Source organism: Solea senegalensis, linkage group LG12, assembly GCF_019176455.1.
Source record: "Solea senegalensis isolate Sse05_10M linkage group LG12, IFAPA_SoseM_1, whole genome shotgun sequence".
Classification (NCBI taxonomy): domain Eukaryota; kingdom Metazoa; phylum Chordata; class Actinopteri; order Pleuronectiformes; family Soleidae; genus Solea; species Solea senegalensis.
In genome coordinates this window covers 16746825-16769778 of record NC_058032.1, presented here as the reverse complement: position 1 = coordinate 16769778, position 22954 = coordinate 16746825, and the positions used below count along the sequence as shown (strand labels likewise).

Below are 22954 nucleotides of genomic sequence, written 5' to 3'. Positions count from 1 at the left end.
AGGGGGGAAATGGAGAGTATAGCTCCACCAGCTTATAACTAGAACTCACTCATTCAAGTGAATCCATGATTTATCCCCTAAATGTCAGATGTCATTGGAGCTCGTTGTGCAGCCAGTGAGTATGAATATTGCCACCATGTTCACTGGAGTGTAGGTAGATACGTGTGCATGTGTGTGTGGCCGGGGTCCTAATGGTGAGACTACGGCCCATCAGCTTTTATTTGACTGCAGAGGTAGTGGAACAATGAGCGTCAGCATGCAGACTCACACACACATCCACAGACAGCATTATCCTTGCACACAAAAAAACTCCACACTGTGTGGCAGACATGAGAAGACAAATGAAAAGAAGAGGAGGAGTTATTGATTGATGATGTCACCTGCAGAGAATGTCTAAGAAGTTTACCACGCTGGTTTGGGGGATTGAAAGATCATTTCTCCATCTGTTCCTCCCCTTCGCTCCTTGTAAAAATCCCCATGCCGGCCGAATATTTCATAAAGTTCACAGTGGAACAATAATGCACTCTGCAAAGTGTTCGCTCTCAACCTAATTATCCTGCTGCTCTGCGCTTAGAAAACAATAGACAATTATCTTGCTGTGCGCAGGCTTTGCAATAACAAAAGACAAACCTGTTTTTCGGTGTCTGATAGGCAATAAAAAAGGAATATTTTTACAGCAGTCAACATCTGTCTTCCCTGGTTGTTGCCTTAAACTCCATCTTTCTTTTTTTTTTTGGTCTATATATATATATATATATTGCTCCACTGTGATAACAGAGAGAGCAGGGAGAGAGACCTACAGAAATGTGCAGTACACTATCTTGTGACTTATCTAGATTTACGATGTCTTAGTTCCTGTTCCCACTTTGGGGAGCACTGCAGCCTGAGCTAATAAATTAATCTGGCCCTCTGCTTGCTTACTGTACCACATACACACAAAATATAACAATACCAGCGCCTCCCCACAGGCCATGAGTTATGAGACAAACTGTAGGAAACCAGCAGGTTTGGGCCCCTCTGTGTGTGTGTGTGTTTGCAGGCTTTATGTGCGGGTCCCCCTGAGTGTTCCCCGTGTTATGGATTTCCATGTGAAGATGCCATCACTCCGGCTCCTGCGTTATCAATAACTGGGGTTTGCTTAATTGATTTCCTCCCAGCATGCTTGAACAGGCAACATACATCATCAGCTTTAACGCCATCTGCAAAAGAAGGAGAAGAAGGAAAAAAGAAGCAGCATTCCTAGCTTTTCATCGTCGCTTCAGGATGCACGAGGCCTTTTTGATATTTAATTTGAGGCCGGATGAGTGAAATGTCGGAGGAGAGAGTGTGTGTGTGTGTGTGTGTGTGGGGGGTGGCGCAGCCGTGCAGAAGGACGATAGATGTGTGAGCGTCCCCGCTCGGTAAAGAACCGTCTAACATTTGATCAGAGCAAATCGGATTAACTCTCATTTAGCTGAGTGGGATTATGCCAGAAAATGTCACTTTGTTATGACTGATCACGTTCCATCAGTTTGGCTGGAGCCAGCACGACAGTGTTCAGGCACATACTGCATACATAGTGTACACTCACGCAGTGTGCTCAGGAATGCTGCAGTGATGCCAATTTTACAATAATCTGACAAGGTTGGCATGGGCGGGTCCCGCGCATCCTTAGCTAATATTTACCTCATGACCTGTAGCCTGTGTGCAGCGGCACAGGAGACAAACAAGACGATGAGAGAACAAGCTGGAAAACCCAGCGGCACCTCTGAAACTCTGACACACAGCAAGGGGAAGGCACGGCATGGGCAGAAGTCTGCTGCACTCACATTGAACCCCTCACATTTCATCCATCCTGGAAATATTTTGACACATATTTTTTTTGAGGCCTGTGAAACAACAACAAAATAGCCAAACAGAGAGAGAGAGAGAGCGCGAGAGAGGTGTTTGTGTTGATGAAAGTCAACTGCAGCTTCTGTTGCTTCGGGCTTTTACTTAGTCATTTTATTTTCCTCTGTGTTGACCTCAGCTGCCTGGCTCACAGTTGTAACACTTGACTGATTTGGTTTATAATGTGCTTGCATGGTTTAAAGGCTCAGTGAGTTTGATGATTACTCTGGTTTTGATTAACACCGCGGTTTTTGGCAGAATAGAAAAACACATTTCTGTCACGTTATTTTAAGGAGAAAAAAAAAAAGCAACCCTTAACTTTTAAGATAATGGGGGTGCCACGTTTATTTTTAAACACCATTTAACTAAAAGCAACATTGTTTTATTTGTCTGCTATTAAAAGAGCAGGTACACAGACGGCCTCATTAAAATGTAGGTTTTGTTTTCATCGTTAGGTTTTTGTGTCAGTATAATTAAAGGGCAAAATGAAGAAAAGAGGAAAAACAGAAACTCCTTCGGTGTCTTCGCTCTCAGAAGCTGCTGTTATCAAAGCAAACACGAACCCTGGGAAAACGTCGACTCCTGCAAAGTGACATTTACAAAAGAGCCATAATGCTGACGCTCAAATAAACTCATTTCAGGCAGAGGTTAGAAAAACAAACTGCAACTGCAAAACTTGAAACTGCCACAACCTGTCGAGCGAGAGCCAGGTGAGACTGTAAACAGGATTTGGCTCCTCACAACGACTCCACCGAATGCTCCCCCGTGCTAGTCACTGCTGAGAGGGTCAGAGGCCCGTTTTTTGTCTCTTCCCTTACCCCACGCTCTGCCGCCTACCCCGCCACCCCCCCTTTTACCCCACTGCAATATACACCTTCTCTTTCCTTGCCTCCCCGATTCCCCCCTTTCTCTCCCCTTCAGACTCTGATCATGTTTCCCTCTGATACAGATCTCATTACACACAGAGAGGACTTAGAGCCGGAGCCCCACTCAGAGAGAAAGAGCGAGGGCTAACCAACAAGAAATGCTTCTGGAAAGTAACTGGCCCGTGGTGCTCCAGAGGGCTCTCTGTGTCTCTGTGTATAAGGACAGCTGCATTTGCTTTTATGTGTGTGTGTGTGTGTGTGTGTGTGCATTTCTGTGCCTACATGACTGTTGTTTCAGCGGTAACAACAGATTCTTGGTTTGGTTATCTTTCTGAGGCACCTGGGCTCAGAGAAGGGGCTGCAGAGCTGTAGGGTATTTCGGGGAAACATTTTTGTTTTTCCATCATGGTTTTTTTCTTACTCCAGATGGACTCACTTTATCTGCTGGTGGTTTGGCTGCCACATCACTGAAAACTGATCATTGTTTCCCTTTTGTGTGTTATTGTTGCATTCGTTTTTATGTCTAACCAGCGATGCTCATGAATTTCGAGCTTCATTCCTCGGCTTGCAACTAATTTTTAGCATTATTTAAAATGTTTGCTGCATGACATCCAGAATGGTCCCGACCCCGAGTTCCAGTTCAGTTTCCTTAAAAGGCATTTACAGTCACACACATGTATTGAACCACTTGTACGTACAGAGATTTGTGAAAACAAGTTAACTGTTTAACTATTTGTATTAAAACAAAAAAACAGCAACTTCAAAAAATCATGGTATATTTTATATTGCCACCCTTTCAGTGTATATTGTGATATATTATAGTTTCTTAAACGTTATCAGAGAGTAACCAGTTTGTTTTGTTTAAAAGGAAATGAATTACCCGACAAATAAAACAGAAACCCAAAGAGTAGAATAGATTTTTTTTATTGTCTCATATTGTTTACACTTATTTCATTGCTTGTAATTAATCAAACAAAAAAACTATTTAAATGTGAGGGTATCTTACAAAACCATGAGTTTGTGTTATGGAGTATTTGTAGTATGAGGCATGTAATTCTTATAAACAATCCACCTAATTATCAAAAACGAATAAAAAAAATAAATAAATAAATGAACGATCCTCGAGATCCATAGAATAGTCGAGTGATCTTGACAACCAGAGTTTGGAGTTACTAGACACTCACATAGGCGTGACAGACATAGGATTAGTTTGTCTGTGGTGAGTCATTAAAATATGACAAACTGCCGAAACTTTGTATTAGTCAACATATTTGAAGACTATACAGTAACTTTAGACCTAAAGAGACCAAACCAAAAACAAGTATTAAAAATGTCTTCTGTATCTGGACCAATTTGAAAAATAGTACTGTTTTTTTTTTTTTGAACTTAGTTTCTCTTTTTGCTGCAGTTAAAGGACATTAAAGCTCATGTGAAAGGGACAAGTATAGGCTTATGGGAGTGAATGAGTGCTTGAGAGTGCATGTCGGTGTGCTATTGTTCTTTGTTCAGCCACAGAGCAGCATTAAGGAAGTGTTTGGAGCGTGCCAGTGTGCCCCTGTGAAAGTGTCGAGGGCCGAGTGGTGAACGAGCGTGGAGTGGCTGAACAGTGGCTGCCTCACAGGCAGTTAGTGAGCGGGCTTCATTAGACGCAGGCCTGGCAGGCTCCAACCAGGAAGTTCCCATCAGCTCCAGCTCTGCCAAGCAGAGACGCAGCCTTCGCTGGTGCTGGAAACCTTCCCTTAAGATTTCCACACGCCGCCCGCCTCGACTGCGCTTTAGCCGAATCCAGAGAAAACGTCGGGATGCCGAGTTACAGGAAGTGGGGAAAAGTTGAATGGGCAAAGTCTGCCTTTTGTTTGCCATTTTAGTTCTTTTACATAAGAGCAGTTGAAAATAAGGGGATTAAACAGGAGAGGAAAGGAAGCTAATGTAGAGCGTTGAAACGCGGCCCTGGGCTCAACCGCACATCCTTTCAGTCCTGCATAGAGCTTCCAGATTACTTCCATGTGTCAGTGCGAAGGGAAAAGAGAAGGAGAAAAGAAGAAAGGGGGACAGGGAGAGAGAAGTTGAGCGACTGAAAAGCAAGCAGACTTGGATTGGTGGAGATCAGCGGCGGTGTTGGACAGTGGAACGGATCTGTGTGACAGCCATCTCTAAAACCATTACCCCCACGGCTCCAACTCGGGAACTCGTAACCTCCTCCTCCGGACGGACCATATAGACTTAACTCTTTCTCAGAGAACCCCTCTGTGCTGCAGAGGCAGCCCTCGTCAGTCTCCAGGCCCAAACAGCGTGCAGGCAACCTTAACAGCCAGCTGCACTACCAGTCCTTTAAGACGTCATGAGTTGTCACCGGCATACAGGCGGCGAGGGATCTGTTTCCCCCTGGTTTGTGGCACTCCAAAGACTTTTGTGGGAAAGTTTGAATTTAGCATGCCAAGACTTTGGGGAAGGGGATGACGGATCTCAACAAATAATGACAACAAAATGAATAGGACAGGACTAGGAGTCCTGTTGTGGTTTTACTGAGAAACTGAGCCTGCTCTGTAAACCATGATGCAAGTACAGACGACTTTTTTTTTTTAGAGATGGAAAATAAACAGAAAGAATAAAAGAAGGAAAGCAAGAACAAAAACAACTTTATTAGTAAATTTACAAGTCTATTCAGACACTTTAAACTGCATCTTAATCACAAAAGTGTGTTTGGAAATAATTAATAATACAAATTGACTAATTAGCTTTAGTAGTAGACTTGAATTTTTCAGGAGCTGTTAAATAGTTTTTTGACAAAGAAAGAAAAAAGAATGTAAATGTATATATATATATATACATACATATACATATATAGTAATAATAATAACAACAATAATAATAATAATAATAATGATGATAATAATAGTATAATAATTATTTCTGGAGATAACTACAATTCCAACTTAGGGTAACTCTTAATAAAAACTACATCTACAAAAGTATGGTAGATAAAAATGTAAATAAACAAATAAACTCAAAATGCCGAGACCGGATTTGAAATAATTTCAAAATGGTCAAAGGCAATAAAACTTCACAAAACTTCCATAAACTGAGATTGACTTTAGTGAGAACTACATATATTTGACATGCAAATACTAAATGAAGCATGACCAAAGCCAATCAGCCCTGAACATATCATCAATGATCATCATTTACCTCTTTGTTCACTCCTATGAGTACACTAATGGAGTGGCAGTGTAATTGAACAGAGTGGTAGGATAATAGAATGATAGAATGATAAAGTAATGGAATAGTATTGCAGGAGCCTCCTTTTCCCAAGGGATGCCCCCCGTAAGTGTGTCAGCGTGGCAGACAGGCGGTCTGTGACAGCCCCCCCCCCACCCCCATGTTAATTATAAAGCATCATAATCCATCTATGGCATACAGAGGCAGGACATGGAGACTATTAGGGGAGCATGGAAATGGCACAGTGTATAATCCCCAGGACTTTACCACTATTAGGCTCCACAGGCATCAAGCAAAAACCACTAGTTTCTCCGGTAATTTAGTTTGAGCAATACCTTGCTTGCTGTCCTCTGTGAGTGCGTGTCCCGCATTTTAGGATATTAACTGGAGTTTTGCTTTTTCCTTTCTCTTCTCTTCTCTTCCCCCTTCTTCATTTTTTCTTGCCCGCAGGCAAGACCGACAACACCAAAAGCATTCTAGTTTGTGTGTGAGTGTATACACATTCCTCCGTTAACCCATTCTGCCAAGTCTTGGCTCGGCCCTTTCTAAGCAAACTCCCAGCATGACCCCGGTCCCCCTTGTGCTGGTGAGAGGAGTTGGAAGAAAAGGCCTGTGGGATTCAGGCTCGTCCCCGGGCCACTCTGTCTGAGAGGGCCGGGCCTGGGATTTGCTGTGCGCCGCGGCTCTGTGTGGCAGCTGTGACTGACGCTTCAATCGCCTCTCCCTGGGACGCCCCAGTGCAACCCTGCATTCCCTTTCACACCTCGGAAACAGGGGGAAAAAGACAATTACACACATATTCAGCAAACCCCCCCCACCCCACCACACCGCCCCCGCACCCCTTCCCAGTTTCTCAGCAATCCTGCAACTCTTGACGTTTACTTCATCCATAAAAAACATTTTTATGTGTTGTGCAAACAAGTCCTCTTCTAAACAAATTGTAAATTAGTTTTACGGTCGGCCTGTCTGCAATGTCATCATGTGTTTTAAGTAGCTCATGTTTATTTAATCTCTTCCGAGTTGTCATTTCCCCCATTTAGAAATTATAAGTCAGCTATTTCCTTTACATTTCCCTGGATATTTTGAAAATGTAAGTAATGGAAAAAGATTTGAGCCTTAAAGTAGAGTTAATGCTATCATGTATGGATTGTCAGTAAATTGAGTTTTTCTCTAGGCTATTGGAGCAGGGACTCGTAAGCCAGCGGGATTTAAGTCTCTTAATTGAATTATTTTGATTGCTGACTTGATTGATGGAGTCAGATGTGCTGCACTTTCCACGAGTTTTTGTCCGACTAATTCTTCTTCCAATAGAGCCATACCAGACAGATACAATAGGAACCTGCAATCAATCACAAGTGCAACCCCGAGCATTTTGTTCTGAGCGAAATGTGTCTGCCATCGGGTCAGAGTTCCACAAGCCATCCAGACAACGTAAAACCAACAATGACATCAGATAGTAGAGCCCGCTAAAGTCTAATCTTTCCATAATGCCATGCTAAACCCCACAGAGACCCACGGCAGGGAGAAAAGCTTTTTTTATGCCCCCGCACTGCTCCTCCTCCCATGGCCTGTGGCTCTCTGCGAGTGTGTGTGTGTTTGTGTGTGTCCATGCATGTTGGGGGAGAAAAAAGAAGTGAATGGAGATGTCACTGTCAGACTCTGGCCTCCACATGAATCCACTGCAGAATGGCCATATTGGCAGCTTGTGTGTGTTGAGTGAGACAGCCTGTTGGGGGTCTGCCATTTCCCCTCCACGCCACGTTCTCGCGGGCCGTGATTTGAACGCGGCAGGACACAGGTCTATATTTCATCCTATTCATATGAGGGAGGCCGTTTCATCTACCACACACATGTTTCCCATCAGATGTGTGTGTTTATTCTCCCCCATGATGTGCTTGGGCATGGAAGCCTCTCATCTCTCCAATATTAGAAATAGGAGCGAGAGTCTGCTAAAGCAAACACAATATCCTAAACTTCTCGGCTCTCTTTATGAACTATGTAGAAAATGAGACCGAAGGCTTTGCGTCGACTCAATTTAATGAGCAACCGTGCAAGGTTTTCCTTATAAAAGCTCCGTAATATTATACTTCACACTGTGATTTTAACACACTAATCCTAGTGCCACGCTGGCCTGTGCTCCGTTGTCTCATCTTCCACTTCTGCCCTTGTACTAAAAACTTTAACTACTTTTAGCTATTCTCCTCATCAGTCTCTCAACTTCCCCACTGTGAAACATGACAGCCCGAACCTCCACCACATCACTCCTCTCTTTTCCTCTCCTGTCTCGGAGATGAAAGCTTTGCTTTTGGAGACAAATCTCTGTGAGTCCTTTCGGCGCGCCAGGCCCGAGCCCCGTGTTTCTGCTTTTAGTAGCTCTGTTTGCAGCATTTTCTGATTTATTTATACACTTCTGATTGTAGCACCCGGTGCATGTCAGGAATCTCATAGTCAGAATCTTGCATGTGCAGTATGCGGGGCTGAGGCAAATTCTTATTTGAAATATACATGAATGCATGAATATATTTATCATCCCGAAGCCCCTTGTTCATCTGGGGCAGTCTCATTTCCTGTCGTGGCCCTTCTCTGGAATGGAGTGGCGTGATCCTTGAAGGCGCCCCGCATGCGGCCACCAAATAGAACCGCCTGGTGCACCGCTCACACAATGGAATGGTAGCGGCAAGGGAAATGATTTGGCTCCTAACGGATTGGCTGGAGAATTCCCTTCAAAGCAGTGTGCCTGGCTGGGGCTTTAACTGGCCTTCTCTCTGCATTAGATGTGCGTCCTGTGATGAGCCTTTGAAGGGTGCGGGCAGCTCTGGCTGGGAGATTGCGATTGCATTGCACTGCACGGATGCTGGGGTTCAGCCGTACACAAAGACAGAGAGTTTTGCAAGTCTGTGGCTGCAGCAGGACTATGCTGCTCCTCTCAGCGTTGCTTAAGTAGGCTGGACTGAAACGTGTTGACCCGAAAGCCGCAATGTGATGAGGGAACAGCTGCTGTGTCACGTTTTGATATACACACACACACACGCATATATCACACAGCGGAAGGTAGTGTGGATGTGTGTGTACTCACTAGCTCGGGAGTCAGCTGTGGTTGGCTGGGGCAGATTAAGGTCTGAGTGTGCCTTACAGATGGCGGTAATAATGATCAGATAGCCCCTGTAATGGAGACGGCCCAGTTTGTAATGGCTTCCTAAAACAACACATGGAGCGTCTTTACGAGGCCACAATCCGCCCCGGTTATCGCAGAGCGAACCGTGTGAATGAAAATAGCATCATGTCAAACAAGCAATTTATTAGCACACACATCACACACAAACACACACACAGACATATTTCATTTTAATACCGACAGCCTGCCTCTTGCCCGCGCTTGGCTTGTTAAAGGCGAGTTTTATCAGTGGAGACACAGACTTCCACACCACCAGTTAGTCTCATCCTCCCCCTTTACATTCACTGTTAATGAGCCTAATGATGTGTGTCTCTGTGATTGCATCAGTCAATATGCTGTTCAATATGGGGTTTAGAAACCCACTGACAACTTAAGCATGTCCGCCTGGATAAGATCTCCCATCCTAGGGAGGAACCAAAGAGCAACTAATTTGTCTTGCATTGGATGGGACATGTGTAGCTGTCTTCTACAATCATGAGCTGAGATTGTAAGCAGAGAATAGACTTGTCACTCACGTCGTCTGATAAGGAGCTGCTTTTAACGCACACAGAAAAGCAAAGCAGTGTGTGTATTAAAAACACCATGCCCCGGACCGAACAGCGTCCTGTGCTCTCGGTCTGTGCAGATGTATTGTTTGTTTGGCGTAAATAGTTCTCTGTTGAGGACAGTTTTTATTCCAGTGCGGGTTTTGTTTGGGTTACATTTTTATATTTTATACGGGGTTTAGCTGGAGTTATATTTCAGTTTGTGTCAGAAGGTATTTAGTGTGTTAGAGCACAGGGACATTTAGATTCATGCTTTGTTACAGAGTTGCAGCTGGAGTTTAATAGTCGCCGTCTACTGATTACAGATGTCTTTTTCATGCCTGTACATTTTTTTTCCTACTGTAACCTATAACCCTTGTTATTTTAGTCACATTATTAGTATAATTTTCACTCCAGCTGCTTAATATACTTTCTCTAGCTTAGTGTTCTGTTTGCTTTATATTTAGCTTACTGTGCTAATATTTTCGTCTTCCGTCAGAAAAGAAAAAGAGTCGGCTGAGGCCCTTATGACACTGAAACACTGTTCTTTTCATAAACCACACTGCCTTTGATTGATCTGTCCTTTGGTCTTGATCCCTGGGCTTGGATGATTAAACCTATCCATCAGCTTCTCTTATCAGCGTCCTAACAGATCGACTGCAGGACACTCTAAACTAAAACCCCTTTATTGTTGTTACACAGAAAAAGTCAAAGGCTAAGGACAGGGAAGGGAGAGGTTTGCCAGAACCCTCCTCGTCAAGGCCTTTAGAACAAAGAGAAAAACCCCACACTCTGTTGTTTTAAAGAAAATAGCTCCTGGTTAAAAAAACAACAAGGTTTTTGTCATATAATCATATCATTCTCATGTTAGTGTCCCACAAATACACACACACACGTACACAAATGTGTTGTACACACTAGTGTAACCTCTAAATGAGGTCGAAACAGTAGCATTGCATATTGCGACAAGAGTGTTTCCCCTCTGGAGAGATATCAGAAAGTAATGTTTCCTGTCCTCAGAGTGTCAACGTTCCACTAGTGATGTGACCCTGCCCCCGGTCACAGCTCGCAGACATCAGCCCAGATAATGACATTTCTTTCACTGACAAGCTGTCGATCACACGTCTGTGGAAGTATCAACTCACACTCTTGGCCCCAATGTGTACGTGCAGGCGTGACTGTGGTCTCACCTGAAAACAAGGGCACACGGGCACGGTCGTTGTTATGATTCATTTGAATGATTTGCAAGTCAAATAGCCAGTTTCATAAGACGCGGCTGTTATTTTCCCGAGATAGATTTCAGTTTCTCATCTTCCATGTGACTGTTAAAGCAAATACATCAAGGCTCCCAAAAATTTGGATGATTGCATGTCGCTTTGCTCTCATTTATCTGGAGGCATCTATTACCATCATGTTGTCAAGTCACTGAAAGCAGCACAGGAGAAACCAACAGATGGCTTTGTATAATTCACAGATGTGTGATTTTGGGACAGTTTGTTCAAGATAAAACCCCTTATCCTTGTTCTGATCTTAAACGTCTTAAACTGCCTTGAATTACGATTCTTAACATACAGAAGAAAAACTATTACACAGACTTAAAGATAAACACAATTTTCCATGGTGGATAAGAGCCTGCATGCTGCTTTATCCAAGCATTACTGCATATCAGGATCTGATAGTGCTGAAATTTTGCAACTGGCTGCCTTATCACGAAACCATCAACCAGAGTTTACACAGTCTCCTTTCACATTGGAAGAAGATAGTTTATTGAAATCCTGTTGTAGCATGTCCTGCAGAAGCAGGTGTGGACATGCTCGCTTGTCTATTTGCCACTCGTGATTTCTTGGGGGAGGGAGTGTGAACGCTCACCAAATGTTAGGCGAGAGAAGTTGCCTGCGTGGCACATTCATTAACCTGGAGTCTAACTAATCTCCTGGCTAATTCATTTAGTCCTCCGAGGACTCCTGCGTATTAATATCCTCGCTGTGTTGCTGCTCGGGTTGTAGTAGAAGCGTAGCCATGGCGATGATTGTGTCATTATTTTGCAGTCAGATGAGTGATATCCCAGAGGGCTGTAGCTGGGTTGTCCAGGCTAGTTGAGTGGGGCTGATTTGAATTGCAAATGGACGCCAAGTGTTGTGTTTATTGTGTGTCTCAATATTGGAGACAATCAGGCGAATCAAAGCCCTCAGCTGGAGAGATGGGACTGAGGCACGGTGGGCCTCTCTGGTTGGCACTGTGTCCTCAGTGCTTGCGCAGTTCTACCCTCCCCTCTCGCTCTTCTCGTCTCTGTTGCCCCCGTCTCCCGGTCGACTTTGTCGTGTGTGTAGGCCCTGAAGTACGTGGACACAGCTGGAGGAGGAGAACGAGAGACAGACAGAGCCACTAAATCTAGTGCACTCAATCATCTGTAGTGTGTCGCTCCTCTCACACAGCTGAGAAATATTAAACACGCTTTATGATAATGAAAGTGCTGGCGACAGACATAAATATCACAGGCAAAGTGCTGAAGGATTAAACTGTCTTGTACGTTTGCTCATAACACAAATTTGTCATTGATTTCATGGCTTCTTGAATCGTTAGAGACAGAATTATCAGCTTTTCATCAGTAGAATATCCTTTTTTTTTCTTCCAAAGCCTGTCTGCGATGAGGAATACTGAGTCCCTGCACATTGTAAGGGCTCAGAAATACTCACATATGTGCATGCAGTGCAAATGTGAAGCCCCAAAAATGAAACCTATTGGCAGCGTGCCTTTGTTATGGCTGGGTGACAGACTGTGGTGCAAAGTGCCCCAAACACATTTTCTCCACAAATTACTTGAGAATTGTTCTTCCTCAGCGATTGGCCATTACCCGAATATTGACTCACTGTTTGTACAAGATTCAGTGAAAATCCATCTGAAAGCCATCCAGTGCTACAGGAAACTAGTGTTTTAGCTCACCGTGTAATTCACTCTGTCAGTTGCACACAGAGAGGCCTATCTTCTCCTGTTTCGCTACTGTTGGCTTGTAAAGAATGAGCGTGGATGTATAATGTACAGGCCCATGTAAGTATGTGTGTATTTGTGCACTCATGCATGTGCACATCTCTGTTTGAACACAGGACAGTTCCTCAGGTCAAACATGCTCCCCATAAATCCCAGCATGACCAGTCACAACAGGTATACGTGAGTCCCAGGTACAGGCATGCACAGCGTACAGGTATCGCTACAGGGAAACCACTGATAAAGCTACGTTTTATTGCGCCACACACGTTCTTTTAAGCTCCGGCTGCTGCAGGCTAAATGAATAACTAATTTAAGAGGAATGTGTTCACACTTGACAGAAATCCCATAGATTTACTGTTAGCTTTTACCATGATTCATGGACGAAGAGAAGGCCCGCAGCCACTGTGACGCTCACATGACACGATCCAGTTGTGAGTTGCAGCTCAGTTGTTTGGACTGCGTTGTGTGTCGTTGAGCTTGACGAGCAACTGACGAGAGATCCTTACATTGTGCATGCATGCGTGTGTGTGTGTGTGTGTGTGTGAAGGGGAGAAAAAAGAATGGTTGAGAGGCAGAGTGTGTGTCAGATCGCCAACGTGGACGTTTCTGAGTGTGTGAAAGCGAGGAGAGAGTTCATGAGGTGACATCTCGTCAGCTGTTTGACTTTCCCAGTTTCCCAGGGAAGCAGTTTCTAGAACAATGAAGACGAAAAACCACCAACCACCGACAATTGAAATGCCACAAAAAAAGCCCCTCCGCTGTTTGTTGGTGACTGAATTATTGCTGTTGCTCGAGACTTGAGACAAGGGAAAACGTGTGAGCGACTGCACTGGGCTTGTAGCAGACACATATCACCGACCGGACTCCTCTACCAATCCATCTCCCTGCGCTCTTCACAATAACAGGAATACATTAAAAAAAAGAGTGAGTCAGGAGGGAAGGGGATGCAAGATAAATATTGTGTTAGTATTTACCCTCCCTTTCCCTTCCAATTGTCTCTCAGGCTGACAGATGAACAATGAAAGTATTTTGAACTTTGCTGCGTGCTATCTTTTACTTCTGGGTTCAGAGCCGTGCTGTCAAAGCCAGGCGTATTCCGACAGAGATTGATTGATTTGCTTTCTGAGCACCATGTCTTCCCTTTGTTCTCCTAAAAAAAGCCTTTGGTTTTCTCTCCAGTATTCCAGACTGTCTGTGGCTGTGTCACATTAACACCTGTTTATAACACACAGACTCATAAAATATCGATTCAGCTCCCTTTTGATCGAAAAAGTGTTTCGACTGGAAGCAGTTTATTTCTTCGTTCTGAAGGAGACAAACGTCAAGACAAATCTCTCCGCTCTTTTGAAGGGAGGGGCAAGGGGGGAAAAAAAAAATATAAGAGAAATAAATATAATTTCAAGGGAATGTATGAATGTTGCTCTCTTGCCAGGAGTTAGATGAGAAGATTGATATAACTCTCACATCTGCTCGCTAAAGCCACTCTCAGCCGGGCTTGGTGACTGGAAACAGATGAAACAGGGAGTTTGGCTCAGCCAGAAGGTGACAAGAGGAGCACCTTTAAATGTACTCATTAATACATTATGCCTCATTTGGTTAACCTGTTTAAAATGACACTTTGCAGTGTTTCAGACTGAGCTCGCCGTCGGATCCTGTTACCCACTGGTGGAGCCTGTTTACCCCTGTTTCCAGTGTTTATGTTGAGCTAAGCTGCTGCTGACTCTAGCTCCCTTTGTGCCTCACAGATATGAGCGTGATATCAATTTTTGGGAACTCTGGGGAAGAAAGCAAACATATTCCCCACAATGTCAAACCATTCCTTCAAGAAAAGCCTCATTAGTAATGGGTGTCAGGTTTGTTTGGGATATGTCTGCACTGATTTGATTCCCAGATGTGTTGATGCCAAAATACTGCTGTGCTGGGCAAATAACCGCCCCACCTCTTCCTGCTCTCCTCCTCGGGTTGTCTGAGAGTCAACTCATTGTGTGCGCGAGTTAAACGAAACTGCTAACTTTAGCTACAAACCGTGGCCTGTTTCCTATCCTCAATGAGCTTTTCACTCCGCCTCATAAAACTGGGATCCCTGGACTAATTTTTAACCACACTGAGACAGAAGGGCAATTGTTAAAAATTGAATTTAGCCATTTACTGGCCTTATCTAAATCTAATAGAGTTTTGTATAATACAGAGTTGCGTGGGTTTGCCAGTGTGAACGCGTGTGTGCTTCTATTAGTACATGTGATATGGTTATTGAGAAGCAACATTAAACGGGTGGTTTTCTTTTTAAAGAAATGCTGTCTGTGGGCTTATCGGTGGGGTTGAAGATATGGAGCAGAAAATGGCTGCTGGTTAACTACACGGACAAGCTGCGTGGGTTTGATAATGGTTATGATTCTTTCTCTCTCTAGTTTCTTCTTCTCTCCCCTGAGTGGGAGTGAAACACAATCGGGTGAGTGTGAGAGGCGCTATTGTTCATCTGGGAGGTTCTCCTGCTTTCGCTCGCCTCCTGCTCTGCTCAGCACTGATTACAACCTTGCATCCTGGTCCAGATCTTGACTCTCTGCGCTGTAGCTCTTAGTCCCCGGGGGTATTCCTCTCATCAGGACTGTCCAGCCTCCTGACCACTGCACAGAAACACACACACGCCAACGCTGGGCGTCTGGCACACTCACACACAAACACTCACCCACTCAGGGTAGTATGGGCACACCACACATATATGTGCATGCACAGTCACACACAAACACACTCACACATACAGTGGGCTCGGGCCAGGCGGGTTTGGCAGCAACTGTAGACTGGGCCTGTGGAGAGATCTTTACGGAGCATGCAGAGCCCATCTGTGGCTGCTCCTCGGTGATGGAAGGCAGCTGGCTCTGTGTGTGTGTGTGTTTGTGTGTGTGTGTGTGTGTGCCGTGTCATGGCCAGGGAAAGAACTAGGAGCGGAGGAAAGAGGCTTGTGCGTGTTTGGGCCACAGATCAACTCCAGAATGAGGCTAAACCCAAGATGAAACTGACCCAAGTTCTCTCCTCTATCCTGATCTTCTCTCCTTTCCTCTCCTTACCCGCCAGCCCTCCAGCTGGAAGGGCTCAGTCTCTGGGCTCCAGGATGAATAAGTGGAGACAAAGAGAGCAACAGTCTGGGCCTTCTCTTGCTGTCAGTGATACCGTGGATGACGTTCAATCACAACCGCATACACCCGCGCTCGCTTAACTCCCCTGCTCTTAGAGAGGGATGGGCTCTGCATTGACAGAAACCACAGAGGCCATAAGAAGAAACAGATTATGCTCTTTCTCCTCCCTAATGACTTGTGACACTGCTCTCGCTCAACAGTCCTCTTCAGCCTGCTTGTCTAGTAACAACGTCCACTTCTGTCCTCCTTGTGGCAAGGCCATCTGGGTGTCATCTTGTTAGCTCATTATGGCCGCTGATAGTGCGATGCTAACCCCTCATGTGACAGTGATCGAGGGCAAGCATACTGAGCCTGTTTGGTGAACATGAGAGGTGTGTGTCCGCCGCACTTGTGTGTGTGTGTGTTTGTGTGTTGCCTTTGTGCAACTGTTATGAGTCACGCTCAATCTCATTTGCTGTGCATGCCAGGCTGTTGACTGAGCTAAGTGAAACTAGTGTGTGTTTGTCTGTGTCTGTGTGAGAGCGAGGGAATGGGTGTCTGTGTTCACACGTACAAAAGCAGTTCTCTGCAGGGTGGAATTCAGGATATTCTGTCTGTCTTTTTTGCCTCTGACATCTTCATTTATGTCTCTCTAATGGGGACAGCCTGGAGGGAAAATACCACGCTTTCTGCTTTTCAGCAAGTCACTCCTGCCAAGTCTGTCCTACTGAGGTTTTAATGAAACTTGGATTGAGTTTATAGTTTATCCAATACCACTACCCATTGGCGAGTTTGTCCGTCTTTTCTATAATAAGGGTCAAAATCCCTTTTGCTTTGCTAAACAGTTCTGCAGCCAGATGGCCCTTGTTTTTCTTAATTTCAGGATCCCTGTGTTTGTTCGTGTGCCTCCATGTGTGTGTGTGTGGCCCTCACGGGCACTGAGGCAACTTGTTTACCGTGCTTGACATGTGAGGAAATCGGTGTGTGTACACATTGGGGCGTGTGTTTATGTATGCGCGTTTATAGTCGGGACTTCCTTAAGAACATCTGCCCCTGTCTGACAGAAGCCAGCTATGTACACAAGCGCTCAGGTTGAGCTGCCGGGGACGAGCTAAGACCCACGATCAGCTCACCTTCCCACGGCTCCACTTCAAAACTCTGGTGGGAGATTGTTCCGACTGGGCTTAGATGTGTTACTCATGTAACAGACAGTTCAAATGGCCCGGCAGTATTATAGATGTGGCGAATTTCTCTGGAGCATTACGAACACACCGACAGTTTGATGACACATGCTCTCCCCACCCCAAGTATGAAATGATCACACTGTGTCAACCGCACTGAGTGGATCTTAACCACATATCAAGAGCGAAGCCGTTCAGAAGCCGCTTGAATGTTTCCATTGTGAGCCCGAGTGAGCATGTGGCTCTATCTTGATGGATCTGAAAGCAGTGGAAGGCTGAAGCAGTCGTTGCTGGTGGACAATTATTTAATATTGATTGACTTGAATGCACACAGGATGTGTTTGTGGCCTGTGATTACACAAAACATAGACAGCCTCAGGCAAGTGGAGCTCTAAATCTCCACAGTTATATTCATTACACAAGAGCTCAGCTACAATGCTCTGTATAACACAGCTTTGTGTCCACTCCAGACTTAAGTGTAACCCTGTCGTATGGCTGAATTACTGTAATCTTTCATAAGAAGCCATAAAATCTGTCCGAAGTGTAAGCCTCCGCAGTATTGATTGAAATGGTTGTAAATATAGCTGCTGTATGAATAGTGACATCTGGAATAACAGGGGGGAGGCAGCCACACTGATTTTGTGGATGATGTAAAAGAAAAACGATAATCAGAAAGGTAACACTTTCCTGGTGTAATAATTACCACACCGATAGCAAGGGGATGGGATCCCTATTGTGGTGATGATTATGTGTGCAGTGTGTGTATTTGTGTGTTTGTTTCGCGTGTGCTTAAAAGGCCTGAGAGAGAGTGGGAGAGAAAGATCAACTGTCTGACTGCAGAAACGAGACAGCAGGAAGCAATAGCACCTTCATCCGGGCTGATGACGAAGTCGATCATCCCGCATGTGTACGTACGGTACATGACAATCATTTATTTTAATTGATATGTATGGTATGTTGATGCTACTGCTAAGGAGGAGCACATAAGCCGTCTCTGTCTCTTTTTCCTCATACAGTTCCCGTGTTTCAGGTCCATTCATTGAGCGGCTGAGGCTGCCTGCCAGTGCAGTGCTCGGGGCAGAGGCCTGAGTTGACTGGACGGGGGTGGAGGACACGGGGGGGGATAACTGGTTTGAGGCTCTGTAAGGGGCTTTGAGTGGGCCTTAGTGTAGGCGGCGTTTTATACGAAAGTCGGTGAGGGCAAGACGCTTGAATAGGGGTGGCTGGGAAGTTGGGCTGGGAAGGTCCAGGATGCACCCCACAGTGCTATTGTGTGCTCTCACATCCGTGTGTGTGTATGGGGAGGTAGTGGGGGTGTGTGTATGGCATATGTGAGATCATGTGCTCATATTCACCAGTGGAATGTAAAAAGAAAGAGGAGGCGGGGGCTCTCCTCTCGCCTCTCTTTCCCTCTGCCTTGTTGTTTTCTGTTCTCTCTCCACTGTGCTGTAGCCTAGGTCTGTTTGTGTAAGCTCTTTACAGGATTGTGCACACTGTGGAGCCATCCAGATGAAACAAAAACCAACCTCATTTGGTTGTTTTGAAAATGATTTGCTTTATTTTGTTTGGTTCAGGCAGATCCACCTCGTTTGACATGAGGGGGATAAAGGGTCCCTCACGTTCAGGGTCATTTCCCAGAAACGTCGTTTGTATCTGCTTCGGCTCTTCCTCTGTGCACTCAAACTTCTTTCATCAACAGGTTTTATAAAGTCTCCAGACGACATGAATGAAAGATGCAATTCAACCTCCCCTTTCCCCCCTTTTTCCCTTTCGACCTCCTCAAAAGTACAATAATCTTCAGTCACTCGCCTCCTCCTCTCCATTGCGTGGCTGTGTGTAGCACCGGAGTGGTGCTGATTAAGCCAACAGAGAGACAAACGGGAGACAAAGTCCCAGCCCACCAGTTTAGTTTCGCATCCTGGACTGGAGCTGGGCCGTAGCTTGCCAAGTGGAGGGCTTTTAAACTGGGCTAAACACTAATTGCTGCCCTATTTCTTTTATGTTGCTTCTTTCCCATCTGCGATTGCGCTTCCAGACCTCCACAGCAGCCAGAGCCTCATTATAGCAGACAGTTAACAAAGGCTGGGAAACAGAAGCGGAGAATTCACTTAGGATAGCTATCTAAGCGCCAAATAAGGATTCCTGCTCTGAAAATTGAATCAATGACAGGGGCCGGATTGTGATAAAATCCTTTGGGGATTGTAAGATATTAATATTTGTAAATCTTAATTATTGATATAAATTGTTGTGGCTTAAACTGGGAAGACTAATTTATTCAGTTTGAGAGGCAGATTCTTAATTTCTTCTTAAAACAGTTTATTCTGCAAGAAGTACTGCTTTATTGGAACAGAAGGGAGAAAACACCAACTTGTTGATATAAAGAAATCAAAGTTCAATTGTGATGTTTGTCTGGAGTTTCTTTTTCTCCGTGATTCCTCACTTGTTTTTCTGTAGGTGTTTTTCTGTGAGTGGAGAGGTGGGATGTGTGAGGGGGAGAATGGGGGCAGTTAGAGAAAAGAGAATGAAGGAAATGTTGAAGAGGTGAATGAGGGGGAAGGATAAAGCAAGAGGGAATGAGATCGGGGACGAGAATTAGAGGGGGCTGAGATGGAGATGGGGGGTAGAGGGAGGGATGGCGAGAAGGTGGGAAGGAGAGGGGGTGGTCAGCAACAAAGCCGAATGTTACCATGGAAACTTGTTTATGCCTCACTGATGCATCTTGTAGATCCAATTAGAGACTGATTGTGTCCATGTCTTCATAGACATACACACGTGTGCCCAGACATGGTGCATGCACGCGCATACACACACACTCATACACACAGGTTTGCGCAACTATTCTTCTTAGGACACTGCATTGACTTCCATTCATTTGGACAGCCCAAACAAAGTGTTTCCTTAACCTAAACCATAATTTCAATTTTATCCCTAAACTTAACAACTTCTCCAGAAACAAGGTTTTGCCTTATTAGGATCAGGTTTTTGTCTCCTTGAGGACTACTGGTCCTCCTAAGGAAAGTGTTTATGCCAGAAAAGGTCCTAATGAGGCAACAAATACAAGCGCCACACACACATGCAGGTACGCTTATTCGCACTCACTCATGAGCACATGGAGAGTGTTGTCGCTGAAAAGCAGCAAACTGTTGAGAGAGGCAGGACAAAGGATACCCCACATTCTTCCTCTTATCAGCCTTTGAATTAGCGCAACCCCTCCCCTCGTCCACCCCTCAGCCCTCGGCTCATCGCCATGAGCGTCAGACAATAGCGGCGGAATAACGTCTCACCCGCATCCAAGCCTTGCACCAGAGCCACATGCTGTCATGACATCATATTCAGCGGACAAAAAAGGCGGCGCACGGAGGGAGCGGTGGACAGGATTGTGACCGCTTTGCACATTTTATTTTGCATTTATCTCTTTTGTGAATCAAATCATTTATATATGGCCCTAATCCAATCATGTTTATTTTCATGGGGGGTTGGGGGGGTTATTTCTTCAGAAAATTGGACTTTGGAAACAATGTTGTTTTTCTTCTCCTGGCCACTTGCCAGGATTTTACATCAGAGAACAAGGGACGGTGATCATGAGCCTCCTCCTGTACGCTCACACTATCATTCTTCTTCGGGAGCCATCACAATCTCCCCGTCCCCTAGCCACTCTGAAGAGTGAGTAATTTAGTGGTAAAATGATGTGTGTGATGATGAAATGAGGGGCTGAAGATAAGGTGAGATTAGAAAAGAGAAGGCGGAGACAGAGAAGGACAGAAATGGACCCTGCCCCTGATGTCTTGTTAAAATGTGAGGGATCAGAAAGAACAACAAATGTATCGTGTGCTGCTAAATCCTGCTTAAATCCGCTGCCATGGGCAGATCTAGCAGATAGCGTTGCTGCTGTGCTCACTGTGTCTGACCAAAACACACACACACACACACACACACACACACATAAACACACCCGTGGTCAGCCCGGCTGTCTGGGTTAATGCTTGGCTAACTGGGACAGCAGAGCTGAACCATGTTGACATTTTAAGCCTCAACAAGTCCAGAACAATGATTCAGCCCGTCTGCCCACCACTCCACCCCCCACACCCCATCAGACCGCAACCTCAGCCTCTTTTGCTGACCGACTCGCACACACACACACACACACACACACACACACACATGCAGACCTGCATAAACATACACACCACTGCCCAAACACAGTGTGAGTACTCAGTGCGCTCCCGCCCCCTCTCTTCACACACACTTACACACGCACACTGGGTCGGTCTCCTCCTGTTCCCCACCTTTAGTGAATAAAAGAGAACAAAAGCTGATCTGATTGAGTTGACAGCAGAGAGCGAGGTGGAGAGGTACAGTAAGGCCACATGGATTATCTTAATCCTCCAATGGATGAACATGGGCAGAGGGAAGATGAACCCGGAAGCCTTAACCTCCTGACTGACCCCTGCCCACCTCTGAAGTAGCGGCAGTGCAGATATTAAGTTGAGGCACTGGTCTTATGTGGAGCTCCAGATATATGAAAAAACAATCTGCAGCATTCTTAGGACGTAATCCTATCTGCAGCCATTTCTGTGGCCGCCATTTTGTGTTTGGCCACCTTGTTTGCCCCCCTTGTAAACTTTTGGTATGCTTTGATTCACATCCAGAACTTTAGAGGATTTGTGTGCCGCACTGTTGAGTAACACTGAACAATGTCAGGCTGCTACATGTAGTGATTTTTGTGAGGCCAAATTAACTACACTCCGCTAAAAGCCCATTCCAGACAAATCTAAACCCATAACTCCCGAAGCTCAAAGTATTTAGACAGTGTAAACTATTGTTGAATTATGTGCCTGCTTTTCCAGACTCCTTTTATGATGTGCTATTTATGCTCTGTCATGTTTTCCTTGTTCCTCAGGTTTCTGGTCGGAAAAGGCCTGGTGATCTACCCAGACATTGGGGACAAGTTGGACATCATCTGTCCCAAAGCAGACCAGGGCAGAGACTATGAGTTCTACAAGCTGTACCTGGTAAAGAGGGAGCAGGCGGAGAGCTGCAGTACAGTCCTCGATCCAAATGTCCTGGTCAACTGCAACAAGCCCGAAAAGGACATCAAGTTCACCATCAAATTCCAGGAGTTCAGCCCCAACTACATGGGCCTGGAGTTCAAGAGGAACGTAAACTACTACATCACCTGTAAGTTTGTCCGACAAGATGATTTATTGTTCATATTTACAGGCTTTTAACCTTCATTTAATCACAGAGGCCTGACTCAGAGATTTGAACAATAATCTCTGCTTCACACTCAGTTACACACAGTCACACCTGGGAGTTTCCAAGTAAAACTGTATTTCCATAGCAACAAGTGGCTTATGACAGGACGTGCCTTGGTTATAGAGAAGTGGTATTCGGTGGTTTCTCCGGCAGTGCAGGTCCCACACTGAATACATATACTTAATCCCTCCATGCTCAATTTTTTTATTTATTTCATTTTTGGAAAAACCCATCCTTTAAGTATGTTTAAAATTTACATTAGACCTCTTTTTTCAGAGCCAAATATTAGTCAAATTACAGCTGTGCTGCACTCGTCATTATTTATAAACCAGCATTAACATTTAATACAGCAGCAGCAATGATAATAAAATTCCATAATTACAATATTCATAAAAGTCAGCAGGTTATTGTAATTTTATAGAAGCTTTGAGAAAAAAAATGACAGTGTATTTTGTTGTATTTTAGGAAAAAAGAAATAAAGACAGGGGATTTGGCATGCGTTAGTTGTGAGTGAACCTTTTAAGTGGGTTACAGCAGGTCAGGTAGATATACAAAAATGTTAAACTTGCAATGAGGCAGGGCAAAATTAAATTATGAAAGGACCTTTTTTCAATGATGAACGAATAATGAAAACATATTATTGTAGTCAAGAATTAAATGTGTACTTAATTCTGCTTTTCTCTGTAATTAACATCTATTAAAATGTAAGTATCTTGTAATCGCCTGGATATCTCAGATGTTTAAAATGAGGCTTTGTCTAAAA

The 22954-nt window shown here is 44.7% G+C and overlaps 1 protein-coding gene across 1 annotated transcript in view; it reads left to right on the top strand.

The window, feature by feature from the left end:
• efnb1 (ephrin-B1) overlaps nucleotides 1-22954 on the top strand; it is a 58459-nt gene that overhangs the window by 2072 nt on the left and 33433 nt on the right. The window contains exon 2 of the mRNA XM_044040048.1: nucleotides 21836-22113. Coding sequence (XP_043895983.1) covers nucleotides 21836-22113 — 278 coding nt within the window. The remainder of the gene's footprint in view (nucleotides 1-21835; nucleotides 22114-22954) is intronic.